Here is a 21,166-nt window from a genome sequence, read left to right on the forward strand (position 1 = left end):
GACTGACTGATGTAACACTTGAATGTCTCTAAAGTTATCGATTCCCTGGCACACTGAACGACTAGATGGAGCTGCAGTACAATAGTGAGACCTCTGTTGACTTGACGTGATCTTTCTTGTGTTTACTTTGGCTTGTTAACGTAACTGTAGCTTCGGAGCTCATGGTAACACAAAACAACATGTGTTACAGCAAGTCTTAACACCCTGTAATCATGACTGTGTTCAGATCTAATCAGTTGTTTTTTTTCCCTGTTTACAGACGGCAGGTTTTTATCACCACCTTCCGGATGCATTATGAGAAAGGTGTAATTAGCATCACAGATTTAATGGCAGAAAATCTTGACCTGACCTGTTGCGTCTGTTTCTCTCACATGACTGCCACTGCTCTCTCCCACACTGTATTGACACAGTTTCCAGGAATGTAAGGCCTGGACAAACACTCAAAAGCGCACGTCAAAACTTAAAGGTGTTTGTCAAAGTCAGTCACACTGAAAAAAAAAAATCCTAGCTCACCAAGTGATGTCTACTAATACATGGGTTGTTGCCTCTGCGCTAAAAAGAAAGACATTTAATGACACTATAAAACACAGCGTCTGCAGCTACAGAAACTGTGCTCTTTATCTCGCGTCTTATTATCAGTCTCTCTCACATGTCTGTCCATTCGGAGCCATTTCTTCAGGCTCAATGAGTAAATCTGTCCACTGGGTTGTCTTGTGACTTGTTTGCAAAGTGGACTTGAGCTCTTTCATGTAATAGCCTCACTGCTGTCTAAAACCTGAGGAAGAAAGGATTCCTTTCATGCTGTCCGGTGCACTTTGAGTTTCAATCAGATTATTGTCTGAGATAGCAGAAACAATTCACTGATATTTCTGAAAATGTCCACACAAGCATGCAAGAGTACACCAATCCCACTCAATCTCTAAAGTCTTCATTTGTCTGCCTGTGCCAAAGCTGAAGCAACTCTGAGAATAATTTACACGCTCTTGTCCAACTACAGGGTGTCGACCAAAAGCAAAGCACCATCCCCGCCTGGACTAAAGAAGCTGGATTCCCCAGGTTTCTCCCAGTGGTACCCAGGAAACCCTCATTTAACCATGGACCAGAAGGAGAACCTTATCGATAAAGACCTCTCTCTGGTTGTGATTCTGCCTGGCGGGGAGGAAAAGATGACCACAGTCCATGGAAGGTACAGTTTAGACCACTGTATCTGACTCTGTGTCTCTTAATCATGATGTGTGAAGCTTGATTTTAAGCTTCACCAGTGTTGGGGAAGCTACTTTGAAAGCATAGCTTTGCAAGCTGCCAAACTTATATTACTTCACTGTGGAAGAGGCTGAACGACAGCAGGGCTACCCGAAAGAGAAGTGTAGTTTGGTTTACTAAGGCTACATATAAAAAAAAAAAAAAATAAAAAAAAATATAGACCATCTTCACACAACAGCTATTTTCCTCTTACATCACACTCAAATGTTGTACTGCTTACAGGTTGCAAGTAGGGAATGTGGGGGATCTGTCAAATTAGGCCATATTAGGCCTTATTATTCTGCTTTTTAACCTGTAAAGTGTCTTTGTGTAGCCTGAAAAGCGCTACATAAAATAAACACATTATTATTATTATTACTAAGGTAAAACAACATATTTGATAACCTGTTGGTTTCCGTTAGAAGACAGCTAACGTTAGCATTCAACTACTTCCTAGCTAACGTTACCAGTTGATAGTGGTACACGAAATGAAAGGAAAGGCATAAATTAATAATAATAATAATAATAATAATAATTCATTAATTCACTAGATGTAATCAATCAGTAATCATTAGCTAGATCAGCTAAATAAGCTTAGAAATGATTGCATGCTAACATTAACTATGGCATTATCAAATATGTTGTTTTACCGTAAGGTGCAAGTCCTGTAAGCATAGGGAATCTGACAAGTTGTAATCCGCTCACCAATTCCTGATTGATCTGCAACTGTAAAGACAATGGATAGTGAAAATCTGGAGCCATATTTCAGGTAAAAACAACATATTTGATGACCTGTTAGCTTCCAACAACCAACTTTAGCATTCAACCCCTTCCTAGCTGATGTTACTGTTTAGTTACACTGTTTAGTGTTGCACGATACGATAGGAAAGGTGTAAATTCATTCTCAAATATAAAAGCACATCTTGGACACATTTATTATAAGCCTGGAAGTAAAACACTCCGGGTGTAATCAAACAGTAATATTAGCTAGGAAATGGTTATGCTAACGTTAGCTTTTGGCTTATCAAATATGTTGCTTTACCTTGAAATATGGTTTAATGTCCCTCCAGACTTTCACTATCAACATCTTTTTAGTTGCTGATCAGTCAGGAAGCAGTGAAATGATAAAAAATTGTCAGATTACTAACGTTTATTTGACCCGCAACCTTGAAAACAGCAGCTTAACAAGCATGGCAGAAGAAAATGACTGCCGTGCGAATACAGTCAAGTAAGTTTATTGCAAAAAGAGGAACCTTCACAGTTCACAGATCAGAGATAAAACGAAAACATTAAAATACCCCACTATTCATGGAAAACTGCAAATAATGTCAACTTTCGTTTTGTATCCAGTGTCCTTCAGTCACTCTCGTCTTACAGAAACTAGAGTCCAGGTGGAGTTATTCCACCAGGTGTGATTACTCAGTTTTGCCAGGTAACTTCTAAATTAGCATGCAACAACTTGTCTGAACATTTGTCGATAACAAATTCCAGTTTTCCTTTTATGGCCCAAATGTGTTTGTAGTTTCGGTGGCTGACTACACAAACACGGGCAAAAAAGTAATATAACTACTTGAATAACTATGCAAATATGGATGTTGTTGAACTACCAGCAAGCTTGTGCAAAATAGTTAAACTACAGTGTACTAGGTTAATTGCAAGTCAGTAAGTTACATATAAAGGCTGATAAGGTTTGCAATTTTAGCGAAAACATCCCTGTGCAACACTACCTAATGAGGCTGATGTCAGATGAAGTCATCACTTACAGTAAAGTTCAGCTCCAGTTATATTGAGTCAGATAGGTGGAGCAGCTGAATGTGTGGTTTCGGTTAATATTTGTACTGGGAACAAAATTGATTACGTTTGCTCTCCCAACAAAGTAGGAATGATGAACTTTTGATACTCAAACTCCTCAGATTATCATTCGATTGCATGCTACAGTGCAACGAGGACACAAATCTCACTGTTCGCCACTTCAGCTATGACTGCGCCGCCTAATCAGATCAACATGTGTCAACATACCTCTGTGTCAGAGATTTTAACAACAAGGTCTGTGTGTCCTTCTGTGAGTCTGCTCACTCACACAGCTCAGACTTTCCATCGACAGAGTTTACTTAAGATATCATTATCTTTCTCACAATGCGCACAGTTTACAAACATTCTTCTCCGGGTGTCTTTTGCACCTTGGCCTCTTGAGAAAGTACTGAGCAGGATCCTTAATGAGGATTAACACTGAATTCTTCACCTTCTTTTCTCCCTATAAACCTGGTTTAAGTGCCTGCACAAAAGTTAGTGCTAGTGTTGATGTTTTGAGGATTAAGTTGAATGCATTATGTTCCTACTGTATTATGAGTGTCAGGGAAGCTCCGCAAGGGCTACTGTTGCTACTGTAACTGACTGTAATTGTGCGTTGTATTGTTTCTACATCTTCTGCACTGCTTCTTTACATTTTTGACTTTTATTTAAAGCAAATATGCCTGAATTCTCTGGTTTAAGCCTCTCTGATATTTTGTTTATTTGAAATTTAACTGTTTTATATGAATATAAACAAAATATTTGGGGTTTTTTAACTGTTGGTTGGACAAAACAAGACATTTAAAGGTGTTATTGACAACATCCAGCCACTTAATGTGGCATTCCTCCTCCCCCTTCCGTTGCATTCATGTTACAACACCGCTGTTGTTCGAATCATCTGCCCCCTCAACTGGTTGCCAGTTTGTGAACTAGCTAACATTGCTAACATTAGCTAACGTCAACGTTGCTAACGCTAGCTAGCACCTTTCTACAAGCTCCGTAGCCGTTTAATTAAAAAAATTAATTATTTGTCTACATAAAAATGTCAACAATATGACCTTTAAAGACGTCACTTTGGACATATTTCACTCTATTGGCCTTTTGTGGACATTTTATCGATAAATCTATTAATTGAGAAAATAATCAGCAAAATAATCAATATTGTAAAATAGTAGCTCCAGCCCCAAAAGCAGTCATCAAACTTTCTTCCAATATAATGATTTATTAAGTGAGGTAATTTTCATGGCCTTTTTGTAATGAGACATCAAAGTAGGTGTAAGGTTGGTTTTTTTTTTCATGATTTTAAAATTACTTTCATCAGAATTTTTTATTTTGCAGAGTAACCTGCACATAACCAGATTTCACCATGTCTACCCTCTTATGACTCACATTATTTTGTTATCATATACATGTTTATATGTTGGTTAGAGATTGTAAGGTGGAAAGCATGAAAGTAAATGAAGATAATTCTAAAATAAAAGAAAGGACCTGATAATGGTCTGATAATGTTGTTTGGATGTTGTGATATGCAGCATAAAAATATTTTATTTGTCAGAATAAACCCTGCCAAAATGTGGATTCATAAAACTCAAGATAAAAAAAAAATGTTGTCTTTCAGCAAACCCTTAATGGATCTGTTGGTGACGCTCTGTGCAAAGTACCACCTGAACCCTTCGGGCCACACCTTGGAACTGGTCACCGCCAACAAGAAGAACACCAAGCTCAAGCCCAATGCTCTCATAGGAACTTTGGATGCAGAGAAGATCATACTAAAACCGAAGGGGGAGGATAAAAATAAGAAGACAGGTCCCCAGATGCCTGAGGTACGTTAACCATGTGGCATCACACTGGCACGTGCACAAACACCACTGTGTGCCGATCATGTTGAGTGACACATTTTCTATTCTCCAGGCAACCGTTCGGATGGTGATAAACTACAAAAAGACCCAGAAAACGATACTACGAGTCAGTCCTCGAGTTCCCCTGGCTGAACATCTACCAGCCATCTGTGAGAAATGTGAATTTGACATTGAGACTACAGTTCTGTTGAGAGATGTCCAATCACTGGCCCCTTTGGAGTTGTCCTGCTCTCTTAATGATTATGCCATAAGGGAGGTTTATGCAAGAGACACGAAAGGTAAGTACTACAGTATTTAAAAGAAGTCAACCATGCTGTGTATGGCATCAGATTCAGCAGATTTCAGCATATTAACCAATCAGTGTTTCTCTTGCTTGCAGTTTTCTCTGCACGACAACCTGCCTCCCCCGTGTGTCCAGCCTCGCCAACTCATGCAGGTATTTACGTTGTAACTGTATGATTGATATCAACAGAGCTGTCATATTCTGGCTAATCTTATCTTACAATGTGTTTTGTTTTTCTTCCAGGAACAGTCACGCCAGGAAAAGATAAAAATCAGAAAGAGGAGGAAAACAAAGGCCTCTTCAGCAAGTTTCGAAAAAGCAAGAAAAAGTCTGAACAGGTGATGCAGTGTTTCTTTGTGTGTGCCGATTATGCAAAGATACAGTTGAGTGAGAAAGTAGCTTTACATGTTCAGAGGGAGGTTTGTTTACTTTGGTTTGCCATTGGTTAATGTGCACTGTGTTGTTTGGCAAAGGGCCTCTTATCATGTTCTGATTGGATGTTTGTTCTTTAAAGGCAACCACAGCCAGTGCCCCAGCTTCTCCTGTGCTCATGAGCAAGCCTCGACCACTCAGCATGGCCTTACCTAGCTCCAATTCGTCCCCGCTCGGCTCCCCTACAACACCCACCTACGTGCCAAAGAAGAGACGCGCGCCCCAACCCCCGATCCTCGTGTCTCAGAGCTCTTCGGACCTCAGCGCTCGGCGGAGACTCAACTCTGAACCTAACGCCCAGCTGGACAGCGACCAGGTGAGTGGACTCTGTGGGCTTCAATGGCATGATGACAGCCATGTGATTTCTGTGTTTAGCTACATTGATCGTATAATTTAATTAAATCGTACGTCACATAGATTGCTGGTTTAAGTCGCGGGTCCTCAGCTGAGTCTTCACTGAAGAGAACCAAACGCAAAGCTCCTCCACCCCCCACAACCCCCAGCGCTGCTGTCCAAGAAGCAGTTCTGACTGAAACTGAAAATCTGCAAGGTTTGTCTTCGATTGCATTTATTAATGTGGAGCAACGTGATCCTTGTTTAATCATACGTTTAAATTGTTTAACTCACTGGCAAAGACACTGCCTGTAGTGTGATGTTTTGTCCTGTGTACTTTGGACTCACGGACAGGCAGGTCTTTTCATACTCTGCAGCAGGAGCCTGCAACTTCTCACTTGTGTGACTCTTGTGCCTCCTAGTGGTCATTATTAAGCAGTGGCTCATTGTACAAACACATACAGTATGCTGAGAAATCATACAGTTTCTGAGAAGCTCATTTTTGCCACATTCCGATTATTGTAGGACCTGAGCTCCCTGGTGTTTTTTCCTTGGTTGAGTATAATCAACCTGCTTTGATATACCTTCCTGTGATTGTGTGGACACTTGCAGTATTGTCCTGTGAGGGAAACTCCACCCGTCCTGTATACAAAGCAATTTAAAGCAAAAAGCAAGTAATTTCCGAAAAAAAGAAATAGACTGAGGTCTGATAAACAACCACAGGTGATCTACTTTGGCTTACACTACTGAAGGCATAACAATGGGAAAATATTTGAGGTGCATTATGTAGTTTTGAGGAAGAAAAGAAAAGAAAAGAAAAGGACGACACAATTCTGTGCTATTTTACTTTGTTTATGTCAGCAGGACCCTTCTAAGTACCTACGTTTCTAGTGTCTAACAGTGTTCTGGGGACCTTATTCCCCTCAAGAATGACTTGTTTATATGGAAATATATTCACTTTCTGAGTTTGATTTTTCCCCCCGATACTACTAGGATATACAGCCTCAGAAAAAGTTGGGTTGTACCCTTTCTTTCATTTAAAAGGTCAGATCACATAATTTACAAAGCACATTTTCTCACTTCCTATTGATGGCACCTATAGTCACACACTTAGTTGGGGTTTTGTTTGCTGAGGTTTTGACGTCTCTGCCGCCACCCAGACTCATCAGAGGTGAGTGGAAGTTTGTTTGAGGCATTCATAGCGTTGAAATGACATCACACTCCAGAATAAATATGCATGTTACTCTGGATAATCCACAGGTCTTGCTGTCAGCAGATTTTGTAGGACCTGTTTTTGGTCAACATTAGGAAATTATGAAAACTATTCACTGCAAGGTCTGGAATTTCTTTGGTAATGATGGTAGTGTGTCTGAAATAAGATGTTCCTGTTGAGCTCTGCGACTGCGTTAAAGTTGCAATATGTAAGAATTTTAGTTTAAAGCATTCAAAAATAACCTAAAATTATGTGAATAAGAGTTTTGACAGCGTTAAAGACGGCTGTGCATTGTGCTGCAGCCATATCCAGTGAAGTTAGCATGCTAACTAGCTAGCCCCAGCCCGCCCTTTTTCATAAAAACACCCTGAGCTCCCAGACCTGACCGCTAGCTGGACGGCTAACTGACTAACGTAAGCTACAATTAGCAGCAGTTAGCGGTTACCCTGGTGATATACTGCCCCCTATTTGTTTGGAGTATGAATTCAAGAGGTGGCCAATTCTTACATATTGCACCTTTAAGCTCACCAAACAACATTTACTTCACTCCATTGAGTATATTCTGATTAAACACTGGAAAAAACTCACAGCCTTTAATTCCCACAGACAGCTTATAAAGATAGTTTCCTTTCTTATCTCCTCTCTCATATAAATCACTGCCTGTCTTCCTTTTTCATTTTTTCTCTACATATTTGTGCAACTCCTCTGTTACCCATCGTCCCTTCACTAGCAGCGTATCTTCCCACACCTCGTTAATAAAGAGTGTCATCAGCCTTTTCTTTTTTTTTTTTTTAACCACTGCTGTCTACATGTATACACCACCATTGCTGTCCTCCCTTTGCCCCCCAATTTTTCAAACATTTAGTCCACAGAGAAAGATCACTTCCTGTGCTGCTCAGTAGATACAGAGATCAGAGGCTGAGAACGGTGAGAAGTTGCAGTTTTGTTTAAGTAGCCTTGAAATTCCTTTTGCCCTCCGCTTCTCTGTGATGCACTTCCTTGAAGTGCTAAATTAAGAACTAGACGAGGGAGACTCAGATGTAAAAGATTAAGTGGGATTCATTCATCTAAAGAACCTTTTTTGCTGAAAAGGGTGAATGTGTGAGATACGTAAATATAGTTGGATGCTCGGTTTCTCGTGTAACTAAAAAACTATTAACTCAAATAAATGATGAATTCAAAAGAAGTTAAATAACTTTTGATTTATTTCCCGATTCAGTTGATGAGTAATGAAAAATTGTTTACATTACAGCCAGATTAGGAACGGTACATGTGAATGATTTTACATAATGTCTTTATGTTGCTGTTTACAGCTGGTGCAGCTGCTAACACACTGGAGGAGATTATGGAGCAAGAGGAGACCACTGCCTCTTTAATGTCTGCAACTGCTAGTGATACCCAGGGAGAGGACAGCAGCCTCAACATGTCTGCTGACGTTTCACTGCATTCCCCGTCCCCAGACACTGACGTACTGAGCACAATGTCCGTCGAGGGCAATGGGGAAGATCAGTCTCCTGATCTGTCCTCAGATGGCAAGTACGAACTCTAGTATGACTTCTCAAGCCTGCGTCATGTTTTTCCAGTAGTATCAGCTTCACTTCTAATTCCTTCTCAAATTGATTTTCACAGTCAACTGCAGAGCACAGTGAACGATGCTGCAGCTCTGAGTGATGTCAGGACAACTGATGGCACAGGTTCATCTGAACTGGCTGATACAAGTAGGTTTACACTTGGATTATACTGTAGTGGTACTGTTTATATCTTTGCTTAGATACCTGCTAATTTTTTTCTTAACTTTGCCTTAAACGTGCAACATATGCAGTTCCCTCTGAAGTTTCCCCCCTTTCTCTTAAAATTCTTCTGCCATATTCTCTTAATGGATAATGGACTTAAAGATAGTTGATTGTTGAGTCTAATCTCCAGATTGTCGAATAGTGACACCTTGGGTTGGAAGTTTGGGTCGGACGCCAACCCAAAGCGCTAGTATTTGTGTAATATTAGAAATGTAGCTTACACTTGAACTGGCCCCGTCTACAGTAGTACATTCCTTAGCTTCCTACAGCAGTACTCCTGTTGGTTTTCCAAACTGGGGGCGTGCCAACTGCCATCTACTGTCGGTAATCCACCGACTCACTGATTATGGATAGGTACCTCACAGAGGTGGCACACATTCTTTACTCAAGTAGTAGTAAAATTACTTGTGTAAAAAAAGAGTGGTAAAAGTAAAAGTACTGATTCAACTTCTTTACTCACGTAAAAGTAAGAAAGTACAGGTTCTGAAATGTACTCAAAGTATAAAAATAAGTTACAAGTATCCCTCTGAATGACATTTCTGCCAGCCATTTCTGTGCAAAGCTAACTGAAGCTCACGTCATATTAATATAATTCAAAGACTATTAAACTTTAAGGTAGAATGAGTAGGAGTTTGTCCAAGCTGTTCGTAAATGCACCAGAAAGATAGTTGATTGTTGAGTTTCATTCCCAGGACGTCAAATGCCGACATTTTGGTAAAGCACCCTGAGCACAGCAAAAAAGGCAGCGTGCAATGATGCAAAATAAAAGTATTCAATAGTTCTCCTCATGTGCGTTAAAGCTAAAGTAACAAGCCTGTTACTTCCCACTTCTGGTGCCTCATACAACCCTACTTCAAAACATCTGAACTATCCCTTTAATAAGCCTTGTCTATGTGTTTTTGCCTCTTGAAGAAAGTCCCCTGTCTCACATGATGACTTTTCTTCCCCTGTACAGATGGTGGTCCATGTCAAGTTGAAAATGCGAGCCAACAGCCCGTCTGTGAAGTGTCTACACCTGAAAGTGTTGAAGGTGATTGCAGTACTGTACCCAGCAGCCTCCCTCCGCCTGTGATGCAGGATGCAGAGGCACAGGCAAACAATGATACCGTCCCAGAGCAGACTGACAGGTTGGAGAGCCCAGTGGCCACCAGCACATCCCACCCCATTGGAGAGGACGCTCAAGTGCAAACAGAAGCCACACCACTACCGCTGCCTCCACAAGAGCATGTGGAAGTCCCTTCCTCAGTTAATGCGCCTGGCTTCGAATCAGCGGGGAAGAAAGATATGGCCACTTTGAGGGAGGAGCTGGACCCGCCTGAACCCGAACGTGCCTTATCCCACACCTCAGAGACCTCATCGTGCCAAGAGTTAACACCAAGTGCCTCTGCCACGACAAAGGCACCATCTATTTATGCCACAGACTCTGAGCCAAAGCCCAAGCCTTCCAACGAGCTGACAAGGGACTACATCCCCAAGATGGGGATGACAACGTACACTATCGTGCCTCAGAAATCTCTGGAGAAACTTAGATATTTTGAAGTTGCACTGACACTGGAGACGTCCAACGCTGCTCCAGAAGAGGGACTTAATATTGGTGCTCTTCAGTTGGAGGAGAGCACAGCAGCGAGAGAACAGACAGAGGTCTCAAAGGAAAAAAGTGAGCTGCACTCTGCCACACCCAGGGAAGACTTACTGACTAGCACTACTACTACTACTACTACTACTACCCGAGACACTGTTAATGGAAGTATACCTGAATCCATTCATTCCTCATCACCAACAAGTTTACCTAAAGCAGATGACAAGGTCTCGTCCTCAGCAGATGGGGCATCTCAAGCAGGTTCGCCAGCGGAGGTCAAGGAGGTGAAAATTCCACCCGCAACTAAACCCAAGCCTGGTTCTTTCCGCTTGGCACAGCACAAAAAAACACCTGGGTATTATGTAACTTCAGCAGCGGAAAAGAATCTCAGTGCCAGTCCTGGCTATGGCCAGAAGGAGGCTCAAGCAAGTTCAGAGAGAGCACAGTTACCACCTCCTCCTCCTCCACCTCCTGCTACTACTACTCCTCCTCCTACTCCCCCACCTCCCGTGCAGTTTCAAGAGGAGTCGACAGGAGCCGCTAATGTTGAGCCGAGCCCTAAAGGAGACGACAAGAATGTAGGCGTCATGCGAATCACCAGGCAAAGTAGTTTGCCGACTAAAGAGCCAAGCGTAGGTTTAAGCTTGGAAAAATTAAGGAGCTTTGCAGCACCTAGGCCCTACTCTCCTGCGACCCCATCCCGCTTCGCCCAGGCAGTGTCCTCTGCTGTGAAAAGAAGCCAGTCCTTATCCTACCGGCCAAAGTCGCCTCACTCGCCTCATTCGCCTCACTCTCCTGTTTCACCCCTCTCCCCCATCACGAGTCGCTCACCAGTCATAGAGTCAAAAGGATTATCAAAGCTCAAGGTAAGTTCAGATAGCATAGCACGCTTCTATTTAAATATCTAAATAAAGATGAGAGCAGCGAAGGACTATTTTCTACTCATGAGACCACTGTTATAGTTTTTGTTATCCTTTAACTCACACACTGATATATTGAGTAGAAGAGCACTCTGCAGTGCTGATCAAAGCAATATTTTGGTTTGCCCTCAAAGAGTTCTATAGAAGTGGAAACGAATGTGATTTATCCCACTGATGCTTTAGTTTGTTTGAACCTAAAACCACTTTCTCAACCGCTCTGGTGCTTCTTTCTGCTGCTGTATCGGACATTCACACTGTGACCAGCAGTGAGTAATTGACTCTCATGAACATTACACATTTTTATAAGTAGCAGAATACTTTGTAATAGTTCCTGTGACCTATTGGCTTGAATCAGCCCAGGCTTTAATATAAACTGCCTGCTGTATTCTTTCAATGTGTTTTACCTACTTGATTTTAAATATAGTATCAAGGTTTGTAATATAAAGCATGAGAGGTGGCAGTTGAGAAAAAGACAATACCGATACCGATTATTTTGCAGTAAAAATGAAAATTGACTAGTACTAGTACGATTTACCCAAGTACAACTTTGAGGTACTTAGCTGAGTAGTTCCTTTTTCTTTTACTGCTACTTTATACTTCCTCTCCACTAAATTTAATTGATAAATTTAGTTACTTTGCAGATTCCTGTAATTGGCCAGGCTGATAATAGTTAAATCCTTTATTGTTTGTTTATGCCTTTATATGCATTAGTACATGGCTGATTTTGACTAAAGATGTAAATGCCATGCAAATGAACATGAAACCAAAGTAAATTCTGATTTCATTCACTGATGTGATCAGTTTTTGTACTCCATTGAAAGCTTCGATGCCAAGTTTTGGCATCGAAGCTTTTCTGGAGAAAGATAATAAAAGAGTTTATTATTGAGTTTCATTCCCAGATCGACAAATACCACATTTTCATCCATCTACAAATTAAAGTTCAATTTACTTTTATTTCAGTCAATATAGTTGTTTTATTGGCCCTTAAAATACCCATGAGAAGATGGTCTTATTATTGTTGCTCTTTATGTCATCTGGTACATTAAGTCCTCAGTTATTATGTGCGTTGTATCTCGTTTTTAACATCACAGGAAGGTGAAAATAGAGAAGAGGATAGTGACAAAGGCTCCACCCTGCAAGGAGTCGAGGGTGCACCACCAGCTTTTAGTGGGATTGTTCAAACGGGAGGAGAGAGCAGTCTGTAGCAGTGCCTTAATTCTTCTGATGACCATCTACTGTAAGCAAACTCAAACACACTGCAGTATAATATCATATAAATGTACCCACAACATATCCATTTAACCACTGTATTTTTCTTTCTTTCCCAGGAGGAGCTTATCCTGTCTACTTTGAGATCTCCACAACCCTCCATCCCACGACACAGAAGCAGAAACTGTATTTTGTTTTACCTCTTTTGGTAGTCTCCAACAGTGTACATAAAATTATGTATTTTGATAATTAATAATTGCTGTATTTTTTGGTTTATTTTCTCATATGTGTCATTAAGTAATACCCCTGGATGACCTGCGTATTTTAATGCTTCTCTTTTATTGTGTGTGATGACTATCTTGCATTTAATGCATTACTGTCGTGAGTGAACAAGAACGTTAAATGAGAACAATTCTATAAATTATTATTAGACTGATTTTGGGTTTATAAATAATACTGGATGTGTAGGGCGGACCAGGTCTGACCTATGGTACTTAAATGCCTCTTAGATCATACATCAAATCTATATTTAAGTATTACAGAGTTCTGATTAAGCTATATGAAAAAATACACTGATGTGCAGTACACCTGTTGTTCTTGTCAACCAGTGTTGTTATGAATAAAGCTTTTATCAATTCAGTTGTCTTCGTTAAGTGCTTAACATTAAGTGTTGCACAAACAGCTGATCCCTTTGAATACAGCGTGTTTGTGACAAACAGGTAAAACGTGACGTAGAGCACGTACAGTAGGAACACCTGTGCTGCTGCACGTGTGAACAGTGAAGCTTCATTCCCCCACCGGAGCAGCGACATGACGACCGGCTGGCAAGGTTTGAACTGGAGACTCCACTTAAAGAGGCACAAGGTAAGATAACAGCAGTAAAAAATATAAAGTCCACAGCAGGTTTGTCAGTAAAAAGAGGTGTTAATGAGGCGGCTCGTGCTGGTGTAACCTCGAGGGAACAGGAAGCCTAGTTACTATTCGTATCTAACGTTATTTCAGGCTGATAAAATGCAGGTCGTATTGATTTTGTAAGTAAAATGAATCACTTACTATGAAGAATTAAGAGAGTTACAACCCTAAAGCTGTTTATAACTTTAAAATAGTCGGGACACCGGGACAGGAGCCTGACTTCACTGTGTGTATGAAGTTAACGTTAGCTTAGCTGTGACACTTAAGTGTTAGCTAACAGTTCAAACACACCAAGGTCGTGCTTTCTCCTACTTGTCTCCAATTAAAGGATGCGAATAAAAGGCAGAGCTCCCGCACACGAAGAGGTTATCATCTGTCCAAGCACGTGTCTTTCATAATTACAGTTAAATTCAATGATGACACCGCCAAACTTGCTCTGCATTATTCTTACCTAGCGCGATGAAACTTCTCCGTTAACAACATGGATGATTTGTATCAGCGTCATCCCGAAGGCAGTGTTGGAAGAAGTGCCTGGAAATCACACTTGAGTACAGGTAAAGTGTAAAAATATTACGTTAGTAAAAGGGAAAGTCACCCATACAAATGGTACATGAGTAAAAGTCTCAAAGTATCACATTTTAATATCAGTATCAAAAGTACTTTTCTGGCATTAAATGTACTGAAGCATCAACAGTGCAAGTAAGAGTGCATGTATGTGAAGTGCACTACTCAAGATTAGTTAAGGATATTTTAGTGGTTCACTTGTTTATTCTGTGACATTTAAGCATTTTAATTTTGTGTTTTGTGAATATTTTTTTTGCTCCCCAAAAATAATGCCACACATTTCATTTAACTTTTATTGCAAATCCATGCACATGCATATATAGGCACCCATATCCCAATATCCCTAACTCATTTTGAGTAGTGTATATATACGATATGCTGTAGGCCGGGACAATTATCGGATCTGTTTATCAGAATGTTTTTCTGTTTTTTTATTTTGTTTTGCCAATGAAATAATTTAAAAATGCACTACTTTGGCTCTACTGGAACATTTAATCTGCAAAGTAACTAGTAACTGAAGTTATCAAATAAATGTAGTGAGTAAAAGGTACAATATTTGTCTCCAAAATGGAGTGCTGCAGAAGTATAAAGTAGCAGAAAATGGAAATACTCAAGTAAAGTACATAATTGTACTTAAATACAGTATTTGAGTAAATGTACTAAGTTACATTCCATCACTGTCCAAGGGTTTGAATTGGACACTGTTGTGGTTTGTACAGTAATATAAAGTTAAAACGTTGTCATGAAGTGTTTTGTACTGCAACTTTATCTAAACGATTAACGGGAAATGAACAAGAAAAATGACACTTTCAACATTGCGTGCAAAATACAAACGACTACGAGTGAATACTTGTCTGCATCACTTCAGTGAAACGTTTGTGATTGGGTCACTAACAAAACCGTAACATTTTATCATTATTTACAATTCATTTACCTCATGTAGTTCTAAAAAAACACCCTAATTTAAAAAAAAAAAAGCATGAACAAAATTGTTTGCCCAGACAAAAAGGTTTGGCTGAAAACCCCATTCAATCCAATATAAATCAATTTTAAGCAGCACGTTCTGTTTTCCTATATTACAAAATAGGGCAGCTTGCTGGAAAAAAAGAACAAAAAGTCTTTTTATAACATGCCAGAAGGGATGCATTGAAATAAACCAAAATATGCAGTATGCAAAAATAATTAGAAATGTCATGATCACTTGTGTCTGACATTATGAGCGTGGATTTCATCTGCAAAGACGCTGCTGCAGCACAAGTGTTAACCAGCCACCCTCTCCCTGTGCTGTCCAACAGCTGCTATGCCTCACTCCATTGCATTCCGCATAAGCCAGCAGACAGAGTGCACAAATGTTGTAACCTTTCCATTTCATTAGATGGATAGAGTGCATCGAGCTGAACCGGACAGCTGTAGCTTGACTTAAACTCATGATGGTCTCGAGCATGAAAGGCTTTGTCTGAGATGTACCACTCAGGCCAGTAGGTGGACCAACAGAGCAAACAATTTTTCAAAAGTAAGAGGAGCCCGACAGTAGTTGCTGTTTCAGACATGTTGCCTTCTTTAAAATGCTGAAAATGCTGTGTCTGATGCTCCAAACTGTTCTTGTAAAAGCCATGGAGCAGCCAGGAGGTCTTCACTGTCCTTGTGCAGGAGGACAGTTATGTAACATACTATAGCCTATGGCAGGCAATGTTGTGCCTTTTCTTACCTGTCGTTACAGCTGTGACAGGGACACACCCAGCAGCCACAGGTTGTTGGCCACCATTGCCAACTGGATAGCAAGGTGGAATATCCAGTTTCCAGCATTGCCTTGTCCATGCTCTGCTCAGGGGTGTCCTGCAGGATGGCCTTTGCAAAAGTGAGGCATGACTCTGAACTATATTTCATAACAAAAGCGTAAGTGCTTTGTTTACTACCAACACCTTACAAATCTGGCAACCAGCACTCTAGCAAGTCAGCAGTTTAAGTGAAGGCGCTCTTGGTGCTGTGGCACAGAAAGCAGAGCTGGTGATGGTCATTCCCTCATAGTCACCAGACACTGGTTATTGCCATTGGTGCCGAAAAGCAAAAGTATGAGTAAAACTGCTTCTGTCATTTAATTAGGAAAAGTCAATCAAACAATAGGCAGTGGTTGATCCCATGGCACACTTTTAATGACAGCCGTCTCATTTGTGTAAAGTAGCAGAAATGCATAAAAATTATAAAAATAAAAAACTGAAATAACTAAGTTTGTTGAAATAAATAAGGGGAAATGACAATAAATACATTTAAAAAAGGATACATTATTAAATAAGGAACAAGGTTTATTTTTCATTATACAACACAGAGTTGCATAATGAAAAGAAGGTTTGTAAACTTCTTCATGCTCCACAAATTACAGAACATATGCACATTTATAAATATACATAAACACATAGCATGACGCATCTTTTGAATCTGTGTTAGGTTGTTTGTAAGCAGCAGCAACAAGATGGTGATGATAATGTAGTTGGTATCTTCATATCAAAAGGTCGACACCTTGGAATCGACACCTGTAAGCACCAAGCACTGATGTTAAATTAATAAAATGGGAAAGTAAGTAAATAGGGGAATTAATATAATGGTAAATAAATACAGAAGCAAATAAACACAGAAATATTAATTGGTCACAAAATTAAAGCCTACATTTCTTTTTAATATTTTTGGTGCAGTTAAAACCATATCAATTTATTAATTGAGCCCTTTATTTTGTTCTTTATTATTGATTTTGGCAGTTTAAGTCCTCCATACTCAAGAGCAAACAACGAGACTTGACCCGTGTTCACTGTAGCATTTAAATGCTATGAAAACTGACGAGGACAATCAATCATCAGTAATTAATTTGAAGGAATTAATGTAGTAGTTTGTGGTACAAAACTGTTGCAGTCAAAGAAGTCTATTTGTGTGTCACTTAGTCACACAATTTTTTTTTAAAGTTTGGTAGTAATTTTTATCTTTTTAATAACTGTCTTATGTGAAGCAGTTATTAAATCCCTAAAATAGATCTGGCATTCATCCTACACCAATGTAATTAGCATTTGCATTGACTGATACCAAAAGAATGTGTTCCAGGCTATGGGGCTATTTCTGGCCCTCTCATGCTGCCTGGGGTTTCTTGTCCTTGTCTCGGTCCACCGTAGGACCTGATCTGAACTATTTGTCTGTCCCCATCTCCTACTGCTCTGTCACCTGAAATCAACCTCCAGAACAGCAAAGATTTACCTGGTGAGCAGTTGTTGTGTTCATGAAACGTTTTTTAAGTGCATATGATGTGCTTTGGTCAAAAGGTAACCCAAGCCCTTAAGAGCTGTGTTATTGTAACTGATACTATGGAAGGTAGATGTACATGTAGTGGATTTAATTAAAACGATAAGACACAGGGCATACAGATCGGTCTGATCTGAGATTTCCTGGTTAGTTACAGACTTTTTCCTTTTGATAATAACACTAACCACAAAAAGATACATACTTCATAGTCTTTTATCATTCTGGGATGCAACATTGTTCTGTTTCCTTTCTCAGTATTTCTTCCCTTTTGAATGTAAAAACAACTGGGTTTTGACCACTGTCACCAGCTTGACATATTTACCACAGTGATCAAGTTAGCCTTGTCTTCTGTTAATGTGGTGAGGTATTGCTTTAACCCTGTGCTGCCTGTTAGCCTGTATCTCCAGTAGCCTGTCCTCCCCTGTCCAGACTCTGTTACACATTACCTTTCAGAAAGATGTTATCATCTCAACCATCCCCCACATGGAGCCTGTCACTGAATGACACAGCCCAAAAACACAACCAATCTGCAGGGCTGGCTAACCCTATACGACCACATGCCTTCTACAGTGTACTAAGTTTAAAGTGCAATTTGGATCTCTGTGCAAAGTCCATGACAAAAGAACAGTTTGTTTTATAGTACTGGCGGCCCTCCCGGACTCATTACCGAGCTAAAGACACCCCCTTTGTGTAAGTGTGCTTTGTGTGCACTTTTCCTGCCTTCCAGGTTGCAAAGGGAGCTATATCAAAAAACAGAAACAAAAGGAGGGAAATTAAAGCAACAACATTAACAGACTTGAGGAGGCTGAACAAATTAGTTAATTATTAGTATGCTACTGTGTCAGTGCAAGCATGTCTGTTTTGGGAGTCATTGTGTTAAAAATATCTTTATTGTGGTGGATCATGTTTGGGTAGGAGGGATCGTTTTGCCCCACTGGGCCAGCCTCGTGGGCAGCAGATGAGCCAGAGAGACTTGTGTGTGAGCGTGTGTGTGTGTGTGTGTGTGTCTGTGTGTGTGTGTCTGTGTGTGTGTGTGTGTGTGTGTGTCTGTATGTGTGTGCGTCTGCTGAGCTGTGAGCAGAGAAGCCCCGCCAGCCAGCTTGCTCTAACTGTGCTCTGCACACACTCCAGTCCAACTGCTCGTCTCTTCTCTCTGCTCCAGATGATGCCTTGGATTTAGCTGGCCCACATGAGTGATATGAATAACACACTGGACGAAATACACACTTCTGGAAGCCTCGGAGAGAAAGCAGACATTTTTCACAGTGACAAGGGTAATGTGAGTGGCTTTCCCGGCCCAGCCCTCATCCCTTTGCGAGCTCCTTTACTAACACCAAATGCCCAGAAGAACAGGACTGCGCTCTGCAAGGGGAACAGGTATGACTCATTTTTCTCCTTACGCTTGCCATCAATGAAACCAGTTTGTTTATAAGATTCAATCAAGATAAATGAAATTGCACTTAAACTGAGAGTAGTATTTTCTACTCTACTCCCAACAACGTGAGCTGCCTTGCAGAAGAATAGTACACTCTTTGTATTGGCAGGAGTGAGACACAGAGGTCTGTCTGAAAGCTGTAGTGTAGACTTTGTACCTGTAAACACAATTGGCTCGACCCAAATGCAGCTGTCAATGAAGTGTAATGTATTATTTCAACAGAGCAGTTAAAGGCCTTGAATCAAATCAAGCACCTGTTAGTTTGTGGGAGATAATGAGTAACTCAGTAACTGCTGTGTTTACAGAGCAGTAAAGAAAGCGTCAGTCAGAGAACAGCACCTCTCAGAAAACTGAGGCCTTCTCATCTGCAAGTGTCTAACTTTTTCTGACTTTAACATGGTCATCATGTATGTCTGGTCTCAGTTTTTTCTGATTGATTTAGATGCAAGTTCACTACAAGGGCATGTTACATTCAATTTAAAGTTATCCTTGTGACTCCTGACATTCACAGTTAATAATGATGAATCCCTTATGGGTTGAGATGAGTAGAAGATAATTTGATTACAGCATTATGACAAAGAAATGCTTTTTCTCATTCATCATGCTATTTTTTGATTGTGATATTTCCTCTAGTCAGTGGTTCAAGAGCTTTCTTTGTCTATGAACTCCTATATTATTGTGGTGAGCCCACATGTGCATTATCTGCCACCTTATCAAAAGTCTGCTGGTGAGTGGGGTGTGTCGTCTGGCGTCCATGCAGAGACAGCCAGCCTTGTGTTTCTGTCAGTTTATCACCTGCTCCATTTATATTCCTCATTCCTCGATATGGGCCACATGCAACAGAGGAGCCAACAATATGTTGTAAGAGCGCTTTAAGCTACAGGTTGTGAAATCAGTCGAGCATGAAGTCTACTACATCATTAAAATTTTACATTCTTCCAGGCAAAATATGGGATTCAAGTGACCTATTGTTTGTGTGTCATTTGCTTGAGTTTCTCACAGAAATTAATAATTAAATAATTCTTTACAATATCACACAAACTGTAAATTCTGCTTGATCCAACGTTTAGTTGAAGCTTCTGTGTACCAGTAAGATACTTAACATCATTTATCATAGTATTGTAGATATGTGCATCATTTTCTACACATTGCTCAAAAACTCTGACATACTTAGCTTTTCCGAAAACTTTTGGATCTCATATACAATTTACAGTCCCTCCAGAAAAACGCGATTATGCGATCGCATAATTCAATGCATAATCAGCCAAAGTCCACACATTTATGCGGGGGCCGCATTTTTTTCAAAGACGCCGCACTTTGGCCGCATAAATCCCTGATTTCCGTGCAAAATGCACGAAATATGCGGGACTTGCATGATTTCATAATCACCGCATTTTCGTTGCAAAAAAGTCACATATATCTTCGCAGAAAGTTGAAAAATGTTGCGTTTACTTCACACAAGAGCAGAAGAGAACTTAATTATTCCCAGCACTTTCTGTGATGTAGTATGCTTGCTTATCATAGGAAGTCATAAGAAATGACTCTTTACATTAAGGTAGTAGCCTAGTGAGCCTAGTAACAGAGTGTTGGGGGAATCACTTTTTTTTTTTCTTATTCATCAAACCGCAGTTTTTGCAAGTTCCCGCAATTTTTGCAAATTCCCGTAATTTCATCGCATAAAATTGCATAAATATCCCGCATATTCCATTGCATTTTTTTAGAAAACGTGCTGCATAATCAAGGATTTTTGCCCGCAACAATCACAAAAAAACTCCACATTTTCCTGGAAGGACTGAATTTAAAACAAGATCTGAACAATGCTTGCCACATTTTAAACATTGTATGTTTCTTTTTCTCTCTGTTTTTTGTCCTTCAGGAGCAACAAAGAGGGAGAGGAGTCATTCTCTTCCCCTGTTCCAAACCCTTTTCCGGAGCTTATCCCCTCAACCCTCTCCCCCCTCGTCTCTGAATGTTTATTACCATGGACCAAAAGTAGTGCAACTCAGGTGAGTTCTCCATTCGCAGTACTTGAGGGGGGACACTAAGAGGCATATTATTTGAGAAAAGACGGGCTTTGTTGTAAACCTTTCCATATGCTACCTCAGGCAGCATAGTCATGCACACTATAATTAGGAGAAGTGCCAGAAAAACAACTGCAGGACATATTTAAATAAATGCATATTTACATGATGTTTGGCTTGTGATTTGTCTGCAACTTCAGGGCATATGGATGGTAGAGCCAGTTATGTGAGTATGTAAATTGGTTGCAGTGAGGAGATAAAAATGCTGTCAGCACACTCAGATGATCCACACACA

The 21,166-nt window shown here is 40.2% G+C and overlaps 2 protein-coding genes across 6 annotated transcripts in view; both read left to right on the forward strand.

Annotated features, from left to right (window-relative positions):
* The window catches only part of cobll1b (cordon-bleu WH2 repeat protein-like 1b), a 30,792-nt gene extending 17,499 nt beyond the window's left edge, over positions 1 to 13,293 (forward strand). For both annotated transcript variants that reach the window (XM_073473091.1, XM_073473092.1), the window contains 12 exons: positions 998 to 1,186; positions 4,652 to 4,856; positions 4,945 to 5,170; positions 5,272 to 5,328; positions 5,419 to 5,513; positions 5,690 to 5,923; positions 6,025 to 6,157; positions 8,467 to 8,689; positions 8,783 to 8,871; positions 9,902 to 11,391; positions 12,537 to 12,682; positions 12,774 to 13,293. In XM_073473091.1, the coding sequence (XP_073329192.1) occupies positions 998 to 1,186; positions 4,652 to 4,856; positions 4,945 to 5,170; positions 5,272 to 5,328; positions 5,419 to 5,513; positions 5,690 to 5,923; positions 6,025 to 6,157; positions 8,467 to 8,689; positions 8,783 to 8,871; positions 9,902 to 11,391; positions 12,537 to 12,650 (3,055 nt within the window). In that variant the 3' untranslated portion in view covers positions 12,651 to 12,682; positions 12,774 to 13,293. The remainder of the gene's footprint in view (positions 1 to 997; positions 1,187 to 4,651; positions 4,857 to 4,944; positions 5,171 to 5,271; positions 5,329 to 5,418; positions 5,514 to 5,689; positions 5,924 to 6,024; positions 6,158 to 8,466; positions 8,690 to 8,782; positions 8,872 to 9,901; positions 11,392 to 12,536; positions 12,683 to 12,773) is intronic.
* A 134-nt stretch (positions 13,294 to 13,427) lies between these two features.
* Positions 13,428 to 21,166, forward strand: part of grb14 (growth factor receptor-bound protein 14) — a 33,936-nt gene continuing 26,197 nt past the window's right edge. Inside the window, exons 1-3 of one of the 4 annotated variants that reach the window (XM_073473322.1) lie at positions 13,428 to 13,518; positions 18,578 to 18,792; positions 20,727 to 20,856. In XM_073473322.1, coding sequence (XP_073329423.1) covers positions 18,605 to 18,792; positions 20,727 to 20,856 — 318 coding nt within the window. In that variant the 5' untranslated portion in view covers positions 13,428 to 13,518; positions 18,578 to 18,604. Of the gene's footprint in view, positions 13,519 to 14,033; positions 14,121 to 18,355; positions 18,793 to 20,726; positions 20,857 to 21,166 lie in introns of those variants that run through there. The other 3 variants (XM_073473324.1, XM_073473325.1, XM_073473327.1) reach the window with 3 other exon arrangements.

The sequence above is a fragment of the Pagrus major genome, chromosome 9 (genome assembly GCF_040436345.1).
Source record: "Pagrus major chromosome 9, Pma_NU_1.0".
Lineage (NCBI taxonomy): Eukaryota > Metazoa > Chordata > Actinopteri > Spariformes > Sparidae > Pagrus > Pagrus major.